Below are 23,374 nucleotides of genomic sequence, written 5' to 3' on the forward strand. Positions count from 1 at the left end.
CATAAAGCCAATCTAGCGCCATTAAAACAGATCTGGAACAAATAACATAAGGAAAATTGGAGACCTTCTGGACAGAGTCAAGCAGGACCACCATTTATAGGTGCACATTGATGCCGATAAGGTCTTCCATAATGTAGGGTGGAATTATCTGATGAGGTGTTAATAAAGAAGCACTTGGAGAATTAGTTTGTGCAAATCTGTAATCATATTTTGTGGGCTCTAAAGCCTGCATTAACATGGGTAGATTACTTTAAAAGGAAGTGATCTTAGAAAACGGTAAAAACCAGGGCTTTCCATTATCTCCTTTTCAGTTTAGCTCGTCCTGGAATCCCTAGCTATTGACATTAGACTTAACAAAGCAACACAAGGAGCTGTTGTAGGCTCTTTTGGATATAAAACATTAGTTTCCCTGATAACATGCTGTTAACAATTTCCAAACCAGAAATATCAAAATCAAATCAAGACTTATTTCAGTTTCAGGTTACATAATCAACTGATCCAAGTCATGCTTAACATAGTATCAGAAATGCTTAACAGGGCTTTTGATGAGCATTTAGAATATTGCTGGGAACCAAGAGTGACAAAATATCTGGAAATAAAATGTACAAGCTGTGTTGAAGAATGAATTGCATTAAACATGGATCGATTAAAAGACAAAGTTGACATCAACTTTACAAGATGGAATAAATTAGATATGAGCTGTGGTGGGCTACAGCCAGTACGATGACATTAATTCTTTACCAATATTTTTTGTGTATTAAATACTGTATGTGTATCTTGCAATTAATTCATTTACAAGTTATGGGAAAAAATCTTCCTAGATTTAATTTGAGTTACTAACTGCAAAATGCTCTTTGCCAGGAGAAAACTTCAAGTTTGAACCCCCAAAAGGGGGTTTGGATTTCTAGACCAGAAAAATTAATATAAGGCATTCATTTTTTATTCCGTCTAGATTTTAGGTAAATTATAATGATCCAGAATTGCCAAATTGAACCACTATGGAAAAAGAGCCTAACAAGGTCATCAATTACAATCATTACTAACTGCAGACAGGAGTAGGAGTCCCCCACACAGATTGGCTACAATTAAGACCACATGATCTACTCTCTTATGAATGTGCACAAGGGTTTTGAAGGAAATTCATACACACTAAAATATGGAAGACAGAAATTTACACCAAAATTGTATGCTTCCTCAAGGCAGGTGTAACATTAGATAAATGTTTTCTTTTCTCAAAACTTGTATAACCCTGCATGTGTGTTGTAGCACACATACAACATTATAAAATCGTTAACCTATATCAAAGCATAGTATTGTATACTGGAGGGGTCTCCTTCCATTGCAAAACCTAAGCTTGACATCCCACACACATCCTTGATCCATAGTGCAAGGTTGGTTGCATTGGCGCAAGGCAGCCTAAGGTGCGGTAGCGTAGCGTAGCTTAAGAAAACCAGTGCCATATCTCAGTAGATATTCAGCTGTTCTGCTCTCCCCTTTCATGCAACAAAGTTCAACATCTTTAGTTGCTGCACTGTGTTGCATGAATTCTTTCTAAAGTTGCCCCAAGGTTACTCATGTTATCTTCAATTTGGAACAACACAGAAATTTGCTTTGCATGAAAAAGGCTGCTGTGGAAAGCATAGACTGAAAGAGGCATTTTCACTGCAGGCCAAGTTTTAAATCAGGGATCTGTAATATCAATTATTTGTGCTGGAGAAACAAGTCCTCTCCCTCTAATCTTATTGATATGATGGCATCCTGCCCCAAAGGAGAACATCTCTGATTTAGCATCTATTTTAATGATTTTTCTAAATTGTTTCATTTAACACCTTTCCAAAACTATTTACTTGTTAACTCTTTAATCTAAAAATATTACACATTAGGTGTAGATTTTCCTTTATTAACTCCAATTTGGCAATGTTTTTCTAAACAATATTTAGGCCTTGATATTTATATTAAACAGTACTCTAACAACAATATTCTGATAAAACATCCTTAATACACTGTGCACATACACAAAGCGTCGAAATTGGATATAAATAACATAATAAAGACAACTGTGTTATTATGTATTATTAAAGGCAATGTACAATACAATGGTGAAGAGAGGAACACCCAAATTCTTTACCCTTCTGCCACTTTTCATTTCTCTTTGTATGTTGACTTGCTAAACCAATGGGAGGGTTGGCATTAAAAACAAACATTGTCTGTTTCTAAAACAGATAAATAAGAGGCATTGTCATTTACAATGCCAATAGCTAAAACTCTCACAAATGCGAGACCTATTGCATTGCAAATATGTTTGTGCTATAAAACATTTAAAAAGTGTGAGGCAAGAGTGTGTCCTGCCTCCAACAGCAGGCAAGACAAAGCTATTTGAGAACCTAGTGTTCGGAGGCTGTAATTAATGCCTACTAAGTAACAACACACGCATCAGGGGGTGTCGCCTTGGTAGGTTACAAAATGAGACAAGGCGGTACTAAGGAGGGACTACTAAGCCTATTGACCAATGAACAGCCACATTTTACAGTGGACAATAACTCAAGCCAATGAAAAATATGGGCGGAGCCTCAAGTCCCTACCTGAATACAGCATGCCTTGCAGAGTAGCGCATATGCTGCCCAGGCTGGACCTAAAAACAACTATTGTTATGAAATGCAAATTGTTGATTTGAAAGCAGAGGACCTTAGAGGAGTCCCAATACTTCAATCGATGATCGTTCACATGAACATTCAGATGTACATCAAGGGATGTGTACTTGGCGAGTGTACTGTGTGTAGGTTTGATTGGTACAGACGCCATTTAACTATGGGATATACCTTGTAGATGTAATGATTTCTACTGTGCATTATCTAATTATTTCAAAACAATACATTGTGATTTATTAGGCTATGGAATATTGTAAGACGTTGACCTACCCAATAATGTCTTTTTGGCGCTAAGGTGGTAAGCTAAACCCTGATTAGGAGAGTTTTCATTATTTTTATTTTATTGCATATGTGAATGACTAGCTGTCAAAGAAAGTAAAACAGGTTTTTAATACTTTATAAATCGACTAAGAGGTTGTTCCAAAGGAGTGTGGCTGGATGGGAGAGGATGCGGCATCTCGTGTGGCAGCGGGCTGACCCCGGTCCCAGCATTGGCTGAGGAAGACTCCTGGTTGGTGCTGATGCTTACATTTTATTGCGCAGAAGAGATGTGTATATGGCCTAGGGGATCAGCTGGAATGAATGAGCTGGAAAACCTTAATCTTTGTTATTTCCTCAACAGGTTGCAGCGTCGGTCAGTGCAGGTAAGCGCGGTGGGGACGGGCGGGGTGGTTGGGGGAGTTGACAGATGACGGAATAGGGAAAATTAAATAATTCCTATTCTGTCGTTTGTCGACTGTCGACTAGTCCCTCCCCCCAGCCAGGCCCGTGGCTGACAGGTTGCGAATACAGGTGGTTCCACATCAGCATAATAGGAGTTCAGGTGCTGCTGTGGGGCCTGGGGAAGGTCGAAGAGATGAAACCATGGAATGTAGTTCTTTACTCGGCTGAGTCCAGGAGTGCCAAGGGCGAACCAGGACTGCACCTGGCTGCTCCTAATTGATGTCTTAGAGCATTAAACTGGAAGGCGAGGCCAGATTGCACTAGTTCTGATTTTATCCCAGGCACTTATCACCCATTTTACCCACACTAAAAGCAAAAAAAAGTAGTAATGCACTAAACACATTTATGCATGTTACTACTCATTTTTAAGTATTTTAACTTTGGTGTAATGGTACTTTCTCAAGTGTGTTTTCTGCACCCGTAAAAAACATAGGCATGACCCCATCAGTGTTACAACATTGAAGCCTTTTTGATCCTTAGCACATGCACGTGCTAGTGTACACACACCACACACACACACACACTGTCTGCCTGTCTCTCTCTCTCACTCACTCACTCACTCTAGAAGACAGACACTGAATCTTCAAAAAAACAACTGCTGCTGCAGGGGATCAGGAGAAGAAAGAATAGTTTACAAAACCCGAATGGCACATTCCCAGAGCACGTGCCCAAACACTCAGCTTTTAAATACGACCCCCCACTTGTGAAAACCAACAGGTGCAGCGGCAATTCATCTCCTGCCATCTGAACACCACCTTAGGTGGTGGGGAATAGCACGGAGTAAGATAAGACAACGAAAGGGAAAACGCAGATATGGCTGCAAAAGATGTGAGAAATGCATGAAAAAGTAAACGATGTGAACAGTAAAGTGAGGATCCACACACAGAAGACCCGAATGAAACTATAGAAAAAGAAACTTCTAGCTTTCTATCTGAGATGCAAACCCCTAGCTTTCTATCTGAGATGCAAACCCCTAGCATTCTATCTGAGATGCAAACCCTTAGCATTATATCTGAGATGCATACCCCTAGCATTCTATATGAGATGCAAACCCCCTAGCATTCTATCTTAGATGCAAACCCCTAGCATTCTATCTGAGATGCAAACCCCCTAGCATTCAATCTTAGATGCAAACCCCCTAGGATTCTATCTGAGATGCAAACCCCTAACATTCTATCTGAGATGCAAACCCCCTAGGATTCTATCTGAGATGCAAACCCCTAACATTCTATCTGAGATGCAAAACCCCTAGGATTCTATCTGAGATGCAAACCCCTAACATTCTATCTGAGATGCAAACCCCCTAGGATTCTATCTGAGATGCAAACCCCTAACATTCTATCTGAGATGCAAAACCCCTAACATTCTATCTGAGATGCAAACCCCCTAGGATTCTATCTGAGATGCAAACCCCTAACATTCTATCTGAGATGCAAAACCCCTAGGATTCTATCTGAGCTGCAAACCCCTAGCATTCTATCTGAGATGCAAACCCCTCGCATTCTATCTGAGATGCAAACTCCTTGCATTCTATCTGAGATGCAAACCCCTAGCATTCTATCTGAGATGCAAACCCCTAGCATTCTATCTGAGACGCAAACCCCTAGCATTCCATCTGAGATGCAAACGCTTAGCATTCTATCTGAGATGCAAACTCCTAGCATTCTATCTGAGATGCAAACCCCTAGCATTCTATCTGAGATGCAAACCCCCTAGCATTCTATCTGAGATTCAAACCCCTAGCATTCTATCTGAGATGCAAACCCCCTAGCATTCTATCTGAGCTGCAAACCCCTAGCATTCTATCTGAGATACAAACCCCTAGCATTCTATATGAGATGCAAACCCCTAGCATTCTATCTGAGATGCAAACCCCTAGCATTCTATCTGAGATGCAAACCCCTAGCATTCTATCTGAGATGCAAACCCCTAGCATTCTATCTGAGATGCAAACCCCTAGCATTCTATCTGAGATGCAAACCCCCTAGCATTCTATCTTAGATGCAAACCCCTAGCATTCTGAGATGCAAACCCCCTAGCATTCTATCTTAGATGCAAACCCCTAGCATTCTATCTGAGATTCAAACCCCCTAGCATTCAATCTTAGATGCAAACCCTAGCATTCTACCTGAGATGCAAACCCCTAACATTCTATCTGAGATGCAAACCCCCTAGGATTCTATCTGAGATGCAAACCCCTAACATTCTATCTGAGATGCAAACCCCCTAGGATTCTATCTGAGATGCAAACCCCTAACATTCTATCTGAGATGCAAAACCCCTAGGATTCTATCTGAGATGCATACTCCTAGCATTCTATCTGAGATGCATACCCCTCGCATTCTGAGAGGCAAACCCCTCGCATTCTATCTGAGATGCAAACTCCTTGCATTCTATCTGAGATGCAAACCCCTAGCATTCTATCTGAGATGCAAACCCCTAGCATTCTATCTGAGACGCAAACCCCTAGCATTCCATCTGAGATGCAAACGCTTAGCATTCTATCTGAGATGCAAACTCCTAGCATTCTATCTGAGATGCAAACCCCTAGCATTCTATCTGAGATGCAAACCCCCTAGCATTCTATCTGAGATTCAAACCCCTAGCATTCTATCTGAGATGCAAACCCCCTAGCATTCTATCTGAGCTGCAAACCCCTAGCATTCTATCTGAGATACAAACCCCTAGCATTCTATATGAGATGCAAACCCCTAGCATTCTATCTGAGATGCAAACCCCTAGCATTCTATCTGAGATGCAAACCCCTAGCATTCTATCTGAGATGCAAACCCCTAGCATTCTATCTGAGATGCAAACCCCTAGCATTCTATCTGAGATGCAAACCCCCTAGCATTCTATCTTAGATGCAAACCCCTAGCATTCTGAGATGCAAACCCCCTAGCATTCTATCTTAGATGCAAACCCTAGCATTCTACCTGAGATGCAAACCCCTAACATTCTATCTGAGATGCAAACCCCCTAGGATTCTATCTGAGATGCAAACCTCCTAGCATTCTATCTGAGATGCAAACCCCTCGCATTCTATCTGAGATGCAAACTCCTAGCATTCTATCTGAGATGCATACCCCTCGCATTCTATCTGAGATGCAAACCCCTCGCATTATATCTGAGATGCAAACTCCTAGCATTATATCTGAGATGCAAACCCCTAGCATTCTATCTGAGATGCATACTCCTAGCATTCTATCTGAGATGCATACCCCTCGCATTCTATCTGAGATGCAAACCCCTCGCATTCTATCTGAGATGCAAACTCCTAGCATTATATCTGAGATGCAAACCCCTAGCATTCTATCTGAGATGCAAACCCCTAGCATTCTATCTGAGATTCAAACCCCTAGCATTCTATCTGAGACGCAAACCCCTAGCATTCTATCTGAGATGCAAACTCCTAGCATTCTATCTGAGATGCAAACCCCTAGCATTCTATCTGAGATTCAAACCCCTAGCATTCTATCTGAGATGCAAACCCCCTAGCATTCTATCTGAGCTGCAAACCCCTAGCATTCTATCTGAGATACAAACCCCTAGCATTCTATCTGAGATGCAAACCCCTAGCATTATATCTGAGATGCAAACCCCTAGCATTCTATCTGAGATGCAAACCCCTAGCATTCAATCCGAGATAGAAACCCGTAGCATTCTATCTGAGATACAAACCCTTAGCATTCTATCTGAGATGCAAACCCCCTAGCATTCTATCTGAGCTGCAAACCCCTAGCATTCTATCTGAGATGCATACTCCTAGCATTCTATCTGAGATGCATACCCCTCGCATTCTATCTGAGATGCAAACCCCTCGCATTCTATCTGAGATGCAAACTCCTAGCATTCTATCTGAGATACAAACCCCTAGCATTCTATATGAGATGCAAACCCCCTAGCATTCTATCTGAGATTCAAACCCCTAGCATTCTATCTGAGATGCAAACCCCCTAGCATTCTATCTGAGCTGCAAACCCCTAGCATTCTATCTGAGATACAAACCCCTAGCATTCTATATGAGATGCAAACCCCTAGCATTCTATCTGAGATGCAAACCCCTAGCATTCTATCTGAGATGCAAACCCCTAGCATTCTATCTGAGATGCAAACCCCTAGCATTCTATCTGAGATGCAAACCCCTAGCATTCTATCTGAGATGCAACCCCCCTAGCATTCTATCTTAGATGCAAACCCCTAGCATTCTGAGATGCAAACCCCCTAGCATTCTATCTTAGATGCAAACCCTAGCATTCTACCTGAGATGCAAACCCCTAACATTCTATCTGAGATGCAAACCCCCTAGGATTCTATCTGAGATGCAAACCTCCTAGCATTCTATCTGAGATGCAAACCCCTCGCATTCTATCTGAGATGCAAACTCCTAGCATTCTATCTGAGATGCATACCCCTCGCATTCTATCTGAGATGCAAACCCCTCGCATTATATCTGAGATGCAAACTCCTAGCATTATATCTGAGATGCAAACCCCTAGCATTCTATCTGAGATGCATACTCCTAGCATTCTATCTGAGATGCATACCCCTCGCATTCTATCTGAGATGCAAACCCCTCGCATTCTATCTGAGATGCAAACCCCTCGCATTCTATCTGAGATGCAAACCCCTAGCATTCTATCTGAGATGCAAACCCCTAGCATTCTATCTGAGATTCAAACCCCTAGCATTCTATCTGAGACGCAAACCCCTAGCATTCTATCTGAGATGCAAACTCCTAGCATTCTATCTGAGATGCAAACCCCTAGCATTCTATCTGAGATTCAAACCCCTAGCATTCTATCTGAGATGCAAACCCCCTAGCATTCTATCTGAGCTGCAAACCCCTAGCATTCTATCTGAGATACAAACCCCTAGCATTCTATATGAGATGCAAACCCCTAGCATTCTATCTGAGATGCAAACCCCTAGCATTATATCTGAGATGCAAACCCCTAGCATTCTATCTGAGATTCAAACCCCTAGCATTCTATCTGAGATGCAAACCCCCTAGCATTCTATCTGAGATACAAACCCCTAGCATTCTATATGAGATGCAAACCCCTAGCATTCTATCTGAGATGCAAACCCCTAGCATTATATCTGAGATGCAAACCCCTAGCATTCTATCTGAGATGCAAACCCCTAGCATTCAATCCGAGATAGAAACCCGTAGCATTCTATCTGAGATACAAACCCTTAGCATTCTATCTGAGATGCAAAGCCTTAGCATTCTATCTGAGATGCAAACCCCTAGCATTCTATCTGAGATGCAAACTCCTAGCATTCTATCTGAGATGCAAACCCTTAGCATTCTATCTGAGATGCAAACCCTTAGCATTCTATCTGAGATGCAAACTCCTAGCATTCTATCTGAGATGCAAAGCCATAGCATTCTAACTGATATGCAAACCCCTAGCATTCTATCTGAGATGCAAACCCCTAGCATTCTATCTGAGATGCAAACCCCTAGCATTCTATCTGAGATGCAAACCCTTAGCATTCTATCTGAGATGCAAACCCCTAGCATTCTATCTGAGATACAAACCCTTAGCATTCTATCTGAGATGCAAACCCTTAGCGTTCTATCTGAGATGCAAACCCTTAGCATTCTATCTGAGATGCAAACTCCTAGCATTCTATCTGAGATGCAAAGCCGTAGCATTCTAACTGATATGCAAACCCCTAGCATTCTATCTGAGATGCAAACCCCTAGCATTCTATCTGAGATGCAAACCCCTAGCATTCTATCTGAGATGCAAACCCTTAGCATTCTATCTGAGATGCAAACCCCTAGCATTCTATCTGAGATACAAACCCTTAGCATTCTATCTGAGATGCAAACCCTTAGCGTTCTATCTGAGATGCAAACCCTTAGCATTCTATCTGAGATGCAAACCCTTAGCATTCTATCTGAGATACAAACCCCTAGCATTCTATCTGAGATGCAATCCCTTAGCATTCTATCTGAGATGCAAACCCTTAGCATTCTATCTTATATACAAACCTCTAGCTTTCTATCTGAGATGTTAACCTGCATTAGACCACTGCATGTCAAGGAGCAGTGGAAGCCCTTTTAGCTGCTGTTTCTTCACACTAATGCACACTGACTTTGGTTCTAAGCTTCTGTAACACTACAGCCCTGCACAAAATCTGTACTTATTGCTGGTTTCAGCATTGTGATAGGACTCCAGGCACAACAAGGGCACAGTTCCATCACGACTGATTTAATTTTTAAATCATGTGATTTGTCTGCACTCAATGTTGAGCCAAACCAGGAATATTGAGATGGCTCCTGTAAAAGAGCTGGGTTTTGGTTCATGCATCACCTCAGTAATGTGGTTTGGCTGATTGAAAATTGAGTATAAAGTGTCTATAAAGAAACTGCATTGAAATGTGTTTTGGGAAACCAGGCTAGCCAAGCCCCCTGGACCCAGGGACATAATTTGGCCAACATTTGTGAAATATAATGCTACAAAGCCCACGTTGAAACTTCTGTCTGTCAACTGTGATGAGCACGAGACTCCTGTGTAAATCGCGAAAGCCGGGGCCATGCGAGTCTTCTGGCTTCCCTAGCGCTTGGCTGTCTTGCCAATATCAAGTCCATGTGTCTTGGCGCCCTTGTAAAGACTAACAAAAACCGGCTGGGGAGCAGTGAACATAATCCCTCTGCTTGAAACCACATGCCTTTCCAGGACCTGCTCCAAGAGTCCCTTTGAACCGTCTGATTAGGCGCACGATATAAATAGAAGAGCATCTCAGGGCCCAGATCACATGTCTACATATCCTGAGGGTCTCCAGCGGCGCTTCCTAGAATGACGCGCCAGCTCCTGTCTTCCAATTAGCTTTCCAGAAAATTTCTAACATGGCACTGTACGTATTGAATCTCAAGGTACGATTCAAGGAGTCCCCGATGAATCTACAGCAATGCTTACTATAGCGATGCACCCGCTATTGCGTTCCAATGAGCTTCCGTAAAAGTCAAACACCGTTATGCACCTATGGATTCTTGAGGTACCATTCAAGGAGTCTGAGGGGTCTCCAGAGATGCAAAGTGTGTTGTCTCCCACTGAGCCTAACTCAAAGTCTAACTCAGCGCTGTAAATGCTGATCCCCCCCTGGCACAATTCAAGGAGTCGTGAGGAACCTACAGAGATGCCTTCTATAGCGATGCACCATCTATTGGGTTTCAATTAACTTTCCTCAAAGTTTATAGGCACAGCGCCATGTTAGACTTAGAGGAAAGCTTGCTGAAGCACAATGGATGGTGCATCGTTCTAGAAAGCTTCTCTGGAGATCCCTCAGGGCACCCTGAATATACCTTGAGACTCAATATGTACAGCGCTGTTTTAGACTTTGAGTAAAACTCATTGGAAGACAATGGATGGTGTTTCTCTGTTTTAGAAAGCGCCTCTTGAGATCCTTCAGGAGTCCGTGAATGGTGCCTCAAAAATCAATAGGTGCCGCACCACGATCGACTTTGACGAAAATTTATTGAAACACATAGTGATCATCCAAAAGGCATAATTAACACCACCAGGCACCTCATCCATTCTACAACGTCCACTAAATCCCACAACACCAATAACTATTGCGGTCATACATCGCCCACAACTCCCGTTCCATAGCACCCATAGCCTCTCCGTTGGATAACGCCCACAACCTCTGCTACGCCGAAACAACCATAACTCCCACACTTGGCCAACACTTGCAACCCTGAAACAAATGCAGCATTTGTCATCCTACGACATCCATGACCTCTGCCATCCCACAAGACCAATGACATCCACCATCCTACAACACCCATTGCATCTGCCACTCCATGAAACACCCTCAGCGTCTGTCACCCACCACACCTGCGGCCTCCGACATCTGAAACCACTCAGAGCATCTGACACACCACAACACCCACAGCATCTGACACCATACAACACCATGACCTATGCCACCCCCAAACATCTGTCATCTCACCACACCCACCAGTGCTGCCAACCCACAACACCCACAGCATCTGTAAACCAACAATACCCCTGACCTCTGCCATCCAACAAAACCCACAGCACCTGCCACCCTACACCCACAGCACCTGTCACACCATCACACCTAGACCTCTACAATCCATGCCACAGTACTCACAGCATCTGCCACTCCACACACACCCGTCAGCCACTGCACAACACCTCTGATCTTTGCAACCCCACACCTCCCACAGCATCTGTCATCCTACAACACCCACAAATGTTGCAATTCCACAACACACCACAATATGTCACCTCTACATACCCGTGACTACTGTCATAAAACAAAACCCACAGCGTCTGTTGCCCAACCACACCATGAAAGCTACCATCTCACAACACCCACAGCATCTGTCGCCCTACAAAACCTACAACTTCTGCTATCCCACATTACCAACAGCCAGGCGTGCAACGCCCATTGGGCTCAAAGGGCTTCAGCCCCCCCTCCATCCTGTGTGGTAGCTTCCCGGGGACACAAAAAGCCGCACCTGAGTACTTCACAGGTCTTTAACCCCTTGCATGCTCGTGAGCCACGGTGGTGCTGTGCTGGTGATGGAATGGTTCCGCCACGGCCCGGCCGCCGCGTCTGCGCTGCAGTGATTTCCCGCCTTCTATCGAGCGGGCGGGGCCGTGGCGGAACCATTCCGTCACAAGCACAGCACCACCATGGCTCGTGATGGAGTGGTTCCGTCACGAGCATGGCGGCGCCGCGCAGCCTCCTCTCCCCCTAGCGCCGCGGCGGAATTACCGCCGCGGCCAAGGGGTTAAAAGACCATTTACTTGCTAATGAGGCTTTGTTGTGTTTTCACCCCTTCTTAGAGCCCCTGCATCTCCACTCTGCATATTGCTGGACGAATCAGCCCCACCCCGAAATTTTTAGTAGCCCCTCCCAAAATGTGGCTCTAGTTGCGCCTCTGTCCACAGCCTTATCACCCTACAATCTCACGCCCTCTCCATCCCTTACCACCCAGCCATGCTCAGGGGCGTCATATTGGCACGAGCAACTTGCCCCTCTGGTTTGCATATCTGTCCCTTCTGGTCTGTGGTTCTTGGGACTGTGGTTCTTGCTGCTCATGCCGCTTCACTATCTACAGAGGTGGATGGCTTTATCTGTAGTGCACAGTGCCTGTCCCTCCCTGCAGGACCCTAGGAGCAGGGCACAAGTCCTAAAAAAAGAAGTGGGGGGACGTTGACGTCACGGCAGGAAGTGACATCACGAAAAGTGGCTTGCACCATCAGACTCATTGCCTCCCCTTGCTCACCCTTAGATGCGATTGCATCAGAGAAGCCATCGTTTGAGCAGCTTTCTGAATGACCTCAGATCTCGCCCCAGAGAGGCCTAAGAGTGAATGTGTGGCTCCATTTGCTCCAGGTATCGAACTCCCGTTAAAATAAGTGGGGGAACGCCGTCCACCCGCGTGGTACCCCGATTCGAGCCCTGCCTAGGAGCTGTGCAATTACCAAGAAAGGTTTAACTTGTGAAGATTCCTTAGGTAAGCATATATGTTAGCTCCCAAAAAAAACTTATGTTTACATAAAGTTCCAGGCACCTGGGATTATGCGAGATCCTGTGAATTTTCCATTTAAAAAATGCAAGTGATCACAGGACCCAGCGTCATGAGGGACACCCACATATTGCAACCTATGCTGTAAACAAATACGACGTTGGTTGCCTACGTCAACTAAATTAATGAGGGAAACTATTTTCTGTGTATTTCCATGCACGGGAAATTGAGTAGATGATCCGCACAAAGTCGCCGACTTTAAATGCCTTTCTTCATAACTGAGGTAGCTGTGGCACGTGAAGATAATGTCAGCTGGCCAGGATCACACATGCCGGCCAAATGGGGACGCTGAGTGTAGCACACATGTTTTTTGTGCTGATAGCCAAAAACGAATCCACAAGAGCGCCTCGTCAACCTTGTAGTATTTATTGGCTAGATTCAAACTACGGCTATAACAAGTCACAAATAAACTCTCGTAGATGTCCCTATGTTTGAAGTAGATGTCCGACTTTTCGGGGATTCACACAGAATCTACAAACGCTGCACATTTCTGATTTACCCTAGAGGGCAAAATTTACTCTTAAAGATTTTCCACTTGGTGGAAAATCTGCCTCAGAAAATTGTATGGAAATGTTCATCGTCTTTCACGTCATGGCACATTTTATCTTTAAAAACTCCAGACACACGGATTCCTTGAATAAGTAAGTGTGTGGAATTTTGAATCACAAATTTATTTTTTATGCCCCTAAATTACGCTTACAGGCACCAAAGGCCTTGTAAATCTGTCCCAGCGGGGTTATATGTACGCAAACGGTAATGCTAAAATGGGAGCAAACAACGTCTACCCACTTTTAAGAACTGAGCACCCACCGCGCTGGTTTTAGCCCGGGCATCACACACCATGGGGCGTATTTACAAGGCCCTTGCGCCACTTTTGCGTCGCTTTTTCCGCGTTAAAAATGACGCAAAAGTGGCGCAAGGGCCTTGTAAATGTGCCCCCATATATGACCAATTTTTGTGCTAAAAAAACACAAGGGCTACTTAGAGGTGATATATTTATATGCGGCTCCATCGACATCTACAGTTTCTAAGCACTGTAAAACTAGTGTTTCTATAACCCCGTTTAATGGTACGACATTAGCAGACCATAGGTGCATGGCCGTGTCCCCTCGGTGGGATCCAATCTCTTGTCCATCAGACCACCGCAGATGTCAGCCGGAGCGTTAACTCACGCAGCCATCTTGCCATTGCGAATCTCAGTATGAGGTTGCAGGTTTTGGGGCCAGAATCTCAGTTTGCCGTGGCTATGCCTGCCCCAAAATCAGGAAATTACGAGATTTGCCCCATAAATTGGAAGTAACTACACTGACCCGGAAATAACGGGTCCTTTTCCGGTGGGTTTTCCACGATTCCAGACCCAACTCTGCTGACAGTCCCACCTGCTCAGAGCAGGTGCAAAATGTCACTGGGGGTGGAGAGGGCCCGGTATGGCGGTCAAGAGGTCAGGCCAGGGTCAGTCAGGGCGGAGCACTCCCTGCTGAGACCCCCGCACTGCTGTGGGCGATAGAGGGCGCCTGTGACCCAGGAAAGACCCTGCTTGTGGGGTGGAGGGTGGCAACGCCTTAAGCTCAAGTGTTTCCCCCTTCTGCCGACTACCGGGTGGAGAAGGGAGGCGGGTGTGCACGTAGGGAGGGCTTACTGTAAGGATGTGCTTTGGCCTGCCTGGGTGGACCGCAGTCTAATTTGGTTTATTGAAGCCACTGTTAGTATGTCTTTTTTTTCGGAGTTTTATATAGCGCAAACTCGACTCGAAGGTATCAGAGCGCTTTACATGAGCACCAGTTACATTACACACGGACACCTTCATTTTTGTTAGACACTGGGGGGAGATTTAGAAGGCCCTTGCGCCTCTTTTACGCCGCCGTTGCGTCATTTTTGTGACACAGCGGCGGCACAAAGCCAGCGCCATGCTGCGGGGTATTTACAACGTGACGCATCTGGGAGATGCGTCACGTTGTAAAGCCCTTCGCCACATGTATGCTTTCCGGTGCAGGGGGGCGTTCCGGCGCAGGAACGCCTCCTAAAAGTGGCTGAGTGAAATACCACTTTTAAGGCCATGCTGCATCAAAACCCTGCGCCTGCTTGAAGCAGGAGTAAGGATTGACGCAGCATTTTAAGGATAGGGCACCCTCGAGCCTTGCTGGAGCTGCGCCGAGCTTGCGACGCAACTCCAGCAATGCGCCGCCTTTATGGCAGCAGATGTGTCACACATCTGTCCATTTTTGCCCCATGGTGCGCCGCATTGTAAATGCGGCGCATCCATGGTGGCGGAGCTGTGACTCACAATAACTGGCGCATCCCTACTGATATGCAGGGATGCGCCCGTTATTCTAAATCTGCCCCTGGGAGATTAGGTGATTTGCCCAGAATCACAGGATGTTGAGCATCGCTGCCGAGACTCGAACCCGGTTCCCCAGATTCGATGTCGACCGCCCTAGCCTTTTTCCCCAGAGCATGTCCCCAGACCCGTTTATGTACAGCAACATCCTCTCAGCATCCTTTTGAACACCAGTGCATTATAATCTCCAGGGAAACCTCTTTTTCTTTCACGCAGAAGCCTGTCTGCCCAGATGTGGTACTGTTGTCTCTTCCGTGTACGCCGATAGCTGCCGGTGCACAGGGGGGCAGCGGTGATGCTGGTTGGGAAAGTGAGAGGAGAAGATGTATGAACGAGAGAGGGAGACGTGGTGGGGGAAGAAAGATGAAGAGAAGAGGAATCAAAGAGAGAGGGAGTGAGAGAGCCCAGACAAAGAAAGTGGGGGCTGAGGGAGAAAAGGGTGAGACACGAAGAAAGAGAGAAGGGGTTAAGGGAGGTGAGAGAATGAGTGAAAGTAAGAAAAAAAAACAAATAAAGACAAAGAGAGGGGGTGGGAGAAAGATGGAGGGAGGGGGAACCAAAGAGAGAGGGAGTGAGCAAGACCAGAGAAAGAAAGGGGGGCTGAGGGAGAAAAGGGTGAGACACGAAGAAGGAGAGAGAGGACTTAAGGGAGGTGAGAGAATGAGGGAAAGTAAGCAAACAAACAAATAAAGACAAAGATAGGGGGTGAGAGAAAGGAGAGAGAAGAGCGTACAGTAGCCACTAAATTAGGGCATTTGCCCAGCTACTAAGAAATATCACCAATTTCTTATTTAACCGGAAAGTAAACCGACTGGACTCTTCCTTTACATGCACTGTCTGAACAAAGCAAAAAAAAGGCTTTAACAATAGTTCAGGGTGACCCTAAAGAGTGCTGCGATTACAGACACCAGGGACCTGCCCACGTGAAAGTGTATCCTTAAAAATATATTTTTACATCAGCCTCATAGCTGCCCTTTTATCCTTATTTTCTTTAATTTTATGTCAGGTGGTGCAAAAAGCGACTCACAGTCCACTGTTAAGCAGTCTTCGCTCCATCCACACAGGAGCTTGGTACAAAACGCCCACTTCACATTACTCCCTACGTTTGTTTTCATTCGATGTATAGGGAGATACCATTACTTAACTAGAATCACACATGGCTGCGGTTCAAGTGGCGGCGCCGGAATTGCAGCTTGGTCGCAGAGTTCCGAAGACAGTTATTCAGCCACAAAACCACACCTCCCCTGCACTCCTTGTTCTAGAATCTAGAGTGTTAATTCAGTGGATAAAAAAAACCTTAGGAGGGGGGGGGGGGGTCTGAGAGTGTCGGCCTTCAACTGGGCATAAATTTAACTCTGTGAGTATTTAATCGACTGCCGGGCAAACAGTGCAAAACTGCTACTTTAACAGATGCGTTTCCCATTATGTTTTTTCTCATTGTCTAAAATCATTTTTCTCCCCCCCACCAACTAAAATTGAAGATTAAAATACAGTCTGTGCCACAAGGGCACAGAAAGTAGAATTAAAAACTTTTGGTAAACTTTTCTGCTTACCTCTCATTGCTGCGGGAGGTCGAGTCCACGTGGAGTGCGCGCGGAGGGAGGTGCGGCCGGGGTTGCTGCTGGTGCTGCTGTGAGCGCGAGCTCTGCCCCCTCACTCCTTTTAAGCAAGTGAATGAATCAGCGGCGTGAGGTCTCTGTGCACATCTCAGCCGGGAGTCAGCACCCGGCGAATTCCCCTTTTTTTTGCAATCCCAGATTTCGCACCGCCTGGCGTCCCCCGTCTAGCGGTGCAGTGACAAGCCCCTGAGCAGAGCGAGACCCGGGCAGGACTAAAGGGCTGACTCTCCTCTGTGCTGACTGAAAAGCGTGGACAGTGGTGACTGAGCCACCGGCGCGCGCTCATTCATTTCCCAGGACAAGGAGTCTTTTGGAAAAAAAAAAGTTTGCAGGAAGTTTGTGGTCACTTGGGATTTTAAGACATGGACCAATCAGACGGGGGAAGAAAATCAAACAGCCCAAAAAGGAGGTTCATAGCGTCGAAGGCGAGGCTGAGTGTTTGAGGAAAAGCTGTTATCAGCATTTGATGTCTCCTTCATTCCCATGCCTCTACATATAACTCTGACCACGTTCTCAGAGATTCAGACGGTTATATTCATTCTTTGACGGCTCGCTGGCTCTACAGTCTTGAAGGAATGTGTCCTAATTATTACCTGAGGGGTGAATGTCCTAGGGAAAATATGAGGATAACATATACTAAAAACTTCTCTAGGGAAGCTTATATTTCTGAAAAGGAGTCACACAAAAAATGGCTACATATGTCTTGGCAGGGGCCCCAAAACGCTTAAGATGACACTGGGTGTGGGGAGAATTAGTCTGGAATAGAGGCAAGCAGAGATGTGGAAAGAAGTTGAGACAGAGACATTTGGGGTAATATATGGAGATAAATAATTTCCAGGGGGCCCTTTGGAAGATGAGTGTCCTGAGCAATATAGCCCACATTGCCTATGGCTTAAATGTGTCTTGTCCAACAACCAATCAAGTCGTACTTGTAGAGCTTGGCCTGTCACCCGAGACGGTATCCAGGTGCTTGCTGCAGGCCTCAGTCGAAGAACCAGGTCTTGAGCCCTTTCCTGAAGTCGGTTAGCAAAGGTGCGTGCGGAGGTGGACGGGGAGTGTGTTCCAGGCGTTGGCGGCGTGATATGTGAGAAGGAGCGTACTCCGGCGCGGCAGCGGCATATGCGGGGATCTGTGTAAGGGCGAGCTGTGCGGAGCAAAGGTTTCTGGGGGGCCGTGGAAGTGCAGGCGATGGTTCATGTAGGTGGGTCGTTGGTGGTGGATGGCTTTGAAGGCATGGGTCAGGAGGTTTAAGAGGCATCTCTTCCGGACCAGGAGTCAGTGGAGGTCTTTCAGGTACTGGGTGATGTGGGTTCTCTTGGGTAAGTTGAGGATCAGTCTGGCGGCTTCCTTCTGGATCATCTGGATTCTTTGCATGAGTTCGGTGGTGGTGCTTGCATAGAGTGCGCTGCCGTAGTCCAGTTGGCTGGTGATGAGGGCATGGGTTACCATCTACCTGGTGCTGATGAGTAGCCACTTGAAGATTTTGCAGACCTTGTGGAAGTAGGCTGAGGAGACGGTGTTGACCTGACAGTTCATAGAGAGTTATCTGTTGAGGATTACAGAGGTTGCGGGCGTGGTCTTTTGGCGTGGGGGTGGGTCCAAGTTCCGACGGCCACCAGGAGTCTTTCCAGAGGGTGGTCTGTTTGCTGAAGATCAGAAATTCAGTCTTATCCGTGTTGAGCTTCAGGCAAGGTGTAGTAAACGGGAGCCCTGGCTACTCATAATTAGCATACCCACGTGGCTGGGGAAGAAATATACACATAATGGCATTTTCAATCCAATTTAGGCAGAAATTCAAAGTTAAGTTTCTCCTCTTTGAGCTCATTGTCCATAACATAGAATATCATGCTACCCGTCCATTGAAAGCCCATTCGGGTTTAAAGTGCTATGTAACTGAAAGTGCATTGCAGTGCCATCTCCTACCAGGGCCACTGGAATTATGTGATTCTGTGGTTGCAGCATTTTCCACATAATTATGGATTTCTAGCTTTTTTTGCATGATCCATCATCTGCTGCATAATTTGCAAATGTTACAAAAAAATAGTTTCTAGCTCAAACGGACCAAATGTTACTAAAACGCTGCAACTTGAATTGCCACACAGTGGAGGAACTTTTGTAAAAGTTGTCTAGCCACCTATGAATCGCTTATTGCTATATTTGAGTGTTAAACTGTTGCTTATAAGGAGGACCCTTTGCCCAGACAGCGTTAACGTGTTAAAAAGACAAAATAATGCAGTAATAATCTCATAAAATGTACCACTTCATGCCCCATACATTTTGTTTATTGCCAAATCATTTAGTGAACCCTGCCACATTATTTGGTCCTACCCATTCCATAATTCCAGGGGCCCTGTCTATTACTAAAACATTCAGAGAAATTGTTTGAGCACAAGGATCACCTTCGTGGCATTTTCACTGTTTTAGCTCTGTTGTGCCCTAACACGAGAGGACTAACGAATGCAAATCAAAATTACCATACCCTAAAACAAGTTTTTGTGTGTTATTGGGATTTCTGTAACACACACAATATCCCTTTGGTGTATAACATTGCATCACTTTCAGAATTCTGAGGATTAGACTCCAAACATTTGGGAGGTTTCCATTGCAGAGTAGAGTTTAATTCAGTTTGCTTAGTTAAGGGATGTCAAATCAGGCTTTTAAGGTACCATGAGCGGGAAGTGTTTAGGTACTAGTATGTGCCACCTAAAAGATAATGAGCTACCAGTGGTATGAATTGGTCTGTTGCTCTGTTAGGGGGATGCGTCAATTTCAGTGAGTTGTCGGTGAACACTATTGGTGTCTGATATGTGAGGTCAGAGTGCTGTGTTAAACTGAAAAGGCATCTTCTAGTTCACTAGGTTTGCCCATTGGTCATCAGATGTGTACAGGTGTGAGACACTTGGTGACAGCAAGTGCCCCAGGGGCTGCAATAGACAGTGATTAACCAACTAATGCACAACCCAACAATGCGATTGCGATGTCAGTGACACTAGGATCCAAGGCGAGACTGTGAGGTAGTAGTGTGGTAGTAGCACGTAGTAAAAGGAAAGATAAGGATCAGTCATAGCTAAAATTGGGATTTCTTGCACATGTGACCACATTGATTGTTTTTATTTTTTTTGCAGTTTTATATAGCGCCAACTCGACCGAAGTTATTGGAGCACTTTACATGAACACCAATTATGTTACACAATGACACATTCATTTTTAGGGATGCACGGGGAGAATAAGTGATTTGCCCGGGAATCACAGGATGTTGAGCCGACACTGAGACTTGAACCTAGTTCCCCAGCTCCACATTTTGTGCTCTATTTGGGCCAAGACATGCCAGACTGTGCCACGGCAAAGCAAAAAAAAAGAACAGACACAAACCAGCCCCTGTTTGCCCCTTTATTTCTGTCCCTTGCCCGGTGTAAAAAAATACAACCCTACCTGCCTGCATGCGATACACCAAAGCTGCAACACAATATTGTCAGGCGTCTCCTTCGCGACACAGGGATGAAGCAACTTGCTGGCTGCTGCCATTTATCAGTGGTTTCCAGGGCCTATCATACACTTTAATTCCAGTGGAACAATCAAGTTATCCAAGTTGTACAACTGAGTCTCCAGTGGTTGCAACAGCATTGCAGACAACATGCCACTTACAGATAGATTTACTGTGTCACGTGTTTCATTGCTAATGGTCAAGTCCTATAGTGTCAACTAGCATTGAAAGGTAAAACTTTAATTATATGTTCATTACAAGTCACGTGACCCAGGCATGTGCGCACCACTGATGAGACTATGTTCTTGATTACTCTTGCGATGGTAAAAGAATCCAGAAGTGGAGTGGAGATCCTAGGGTCGCAATGAAAGTGATGCTGATGAATCTCATAGTGGAAATTTGCTACTGGTTGCAGACCACCTGCCCTCATGAAGGAGAGAGTCCCATGACCGAATTTGTACAGTCATTGGCAACTGTGCTGAAGTGGCGTATTACATGGGCAAATGTGAAAACATGGCTGGAATAACCATTTGGAGCGAACATCTACATGGCCCCCCTCGCAGCCATCATCCGCCAACACGGCCTCAACATCGTATCCTACGCCGACAACACCCAGCTCATCCTCTCCTTCACCAGGGACCCCACCACCGCAAAACTCAACTTCCCGATAGGCATGCAAGACATCGCAACCTGGATGACCAAGAGCTGCCTCAAACTCAACGCAGAGAAGACAGAAGTCCTCGTCCTTGGAAGCACCCCATCAGCATGGGACCACACCTGGTGGCCCACCACTCTCGGAGGCCCACCCACACACACAGCCCACAGCAAAAACCTCATCGTACCCTCACTCATCGCTCACCATAAACCGACAGATCAACGCTATCTCCTCCAGCTGCTTCAACACCCTCCGCATCCTCCGCAAAACATTCAAATGGATCCCCCCGAATCAAGAAAGACAGTAACGCACGCACTCGTCACCAGCAGACTGGACTACAGAAATGCACTCTACGCCAGCATCAACAAGGCCGTACTCTGCAAGCTCCAGACGATCCAGAACACTGCGGCCAGACTCGTCCTCGGCATTCCCCGCCACAAACACATCAGCCAACACCTACGGAGACTCCACAGGCTTCCTGTGGAGGGTCACCGGACCCAAATACCTTAACGATAGAATCAACTTCCATGTACCCAAACAAAACCTCCGATCCTCCAAACTCACACTGGCCGAAATCCTGCGCATCCACAGAGCCAGAGCAGGCAGAAGATCATTCATTCACATTGCAGCCACGACCTGGAACAAACTACCGGCAGACATCGGACTCACCCCCTCCTTGAACACCTTCAGAAAGACCCTCAAGACCTGGCTCTTCGGCTGAACAGATCTGTGCCCCCACCCCGCCCCAGCGCCTTGAGACCCTCACGGGTGAGTAGTGCGCATAAAACACCCTGATTGATTGATTGAACCAAGACTATTAATGTCCTGTAAAGTCTTGCAAATGTTATGTATGAAACATGTATGCAAGCACAGCTAAATCTAAAAATCAATAAACAGATGTTTAAAAAAAGAAAATAATAATAAAGGAGAGGGGCCCAGATGTTTAGCTTCTGTTTGTCAGCATGAGCATAGAAAAATAGGATGACGTCACTATGGAACTCATGTTTGTCAAAGCCCATGCCTGCTCCTGGGTCTCAAGTGGGACAAGAAGGGATAAGGGGTTACACTTGCTCAAAGACAGCTGAGTGCCTAATGTTCTTCAAGTGCTCCAAAGTCACACAATGCTCTGTTGCCCTGTATACAATCTTCCTCCACAAGTACCTTTTACTTATCACCGCTTGCTCCATCCACAAAACTTACTTCTTGATACAAATCCCTTGAATACCAGCACATATTCCTGAGCAAACTTCAGACAAGAAAGTGGTCCCTGCAATCAAGAATAAACAAAATGCACTGATAACTGAATCACTTAACCATTTATTGACAAAAGACATATGCAAAATCAAATTCTGATTCAGTGTTTAATTTGTAAAAGGATGAGTGCCAGTTCCTAAATTTTGGCTCAGAAGCTTGGTGCTTCTGAGCAAAATAAAAGCCAGGGGCGCCAAATACCAAACCCCTCCTGTAGCCTTGATCCCACCTCATGCCTGTTTCATGGATCACCAGACCTTCCCTTCTCCTTTATCTTACTCTTTCAGTGTCTGTTGATTCTTGCTTTGCTTCCTTGTCACTGTTTTCCCATGTTTCTCTTCCTCCATCTTTCCCCTTTTGGGTTTTTCTTTCTTACTCTGGGTCAAAGTGTAATGAGTTAAAATAAGTTCCTTTCCCAAAAAAGAAGGATAGTGGGCCCCACCTGCAACCACCGGCTTAAATTAAGTACTATCCGTACTACTCACTTTTTCACACAGCTTCCCACCAAAATGCAGACTTCCACAATGTGATTTACCATGAAGAACAAAATCATACACAGTGACGAATGTAACTTGCACTGGCAAAGCCAATAGGTCTGGAGCTTCTAACACGCCGGTGGGACGCGGCGCGGAGGGCCAGACAGTGGACGGTCTTCTAGGGGACACGTGATCTTTTGACACGTTGGTCCAAATGAGGAGGGTTGTAGGTATGCTGTAATTCCGCAACCTACAGGTTTTAAGAAAATATGAAGATTGAGAAGGTAAACCCCTATTAGCCCTGATGAAGTTGCGAGATGGTGTAGCAACGAAACATGTTGGCAATATGTAATTAAACATGGTTTGATGGGAACCATTTTTTAATCTGGAAGGCTTGCAGCTTGGAATAAAAGTTGGTTGGCCAGCAAGCCGTACCAGTTTTTAACGGTGAGAAGTACGCTCATTAATTCTCACAGGGGTTCACTTGGCACATACACACAATAGTAACCACGGTTATTCTGTCTTACTATCACTTTTGTCACCACTTTTTATGTTGTGGTTCTCCAAAAGGAGAACAAACACTGCTTTCTTTTTCTT

The 23,374-nt window shown here is 45.3% G+C and overlaps 1 protein-coding gene across 1 annotated transcript in view; it reads right to left on the minus strand.

The window, feature by feature from the left end:
- LRRC15 (leucine rich repeat containing 15) overlaps positions 1-17,221 on the minus strand; it is a 162,149-nt gene extending 144,928 nt beyond the window's left edge. The window contains exon 1 of the mRNA XM_078665459.1: positions 16,846-17,221. Within this exon, the coding sequence (XP_078521585.1) occupies positions 16,846-16,852 (7 nt within the window). The 5' untranslated portion in view covers positions 16,853-17,221. The remainder of the gene's footprint in view (positions 1-16,845) is intronic.
- Between the last annotated feature and the right edge of the window lie 6,153 nt (positions 17,222-23,374).

Source organism: Lissotriton helveticus, chromosome 11 (genome assembly GCF_964261635.1).
Source record: "Lissotriton helveticus chromosome 11, aLisHel1.1, whole genome shotgun sequence".
Classification (NCBI taxonomy): domain Eukaryota; kingdom Metazoa; phylum Chordata; class Amphibia; order Caudata; family Salamandridae; genus Lissotriton; species Lissotriton helveticus.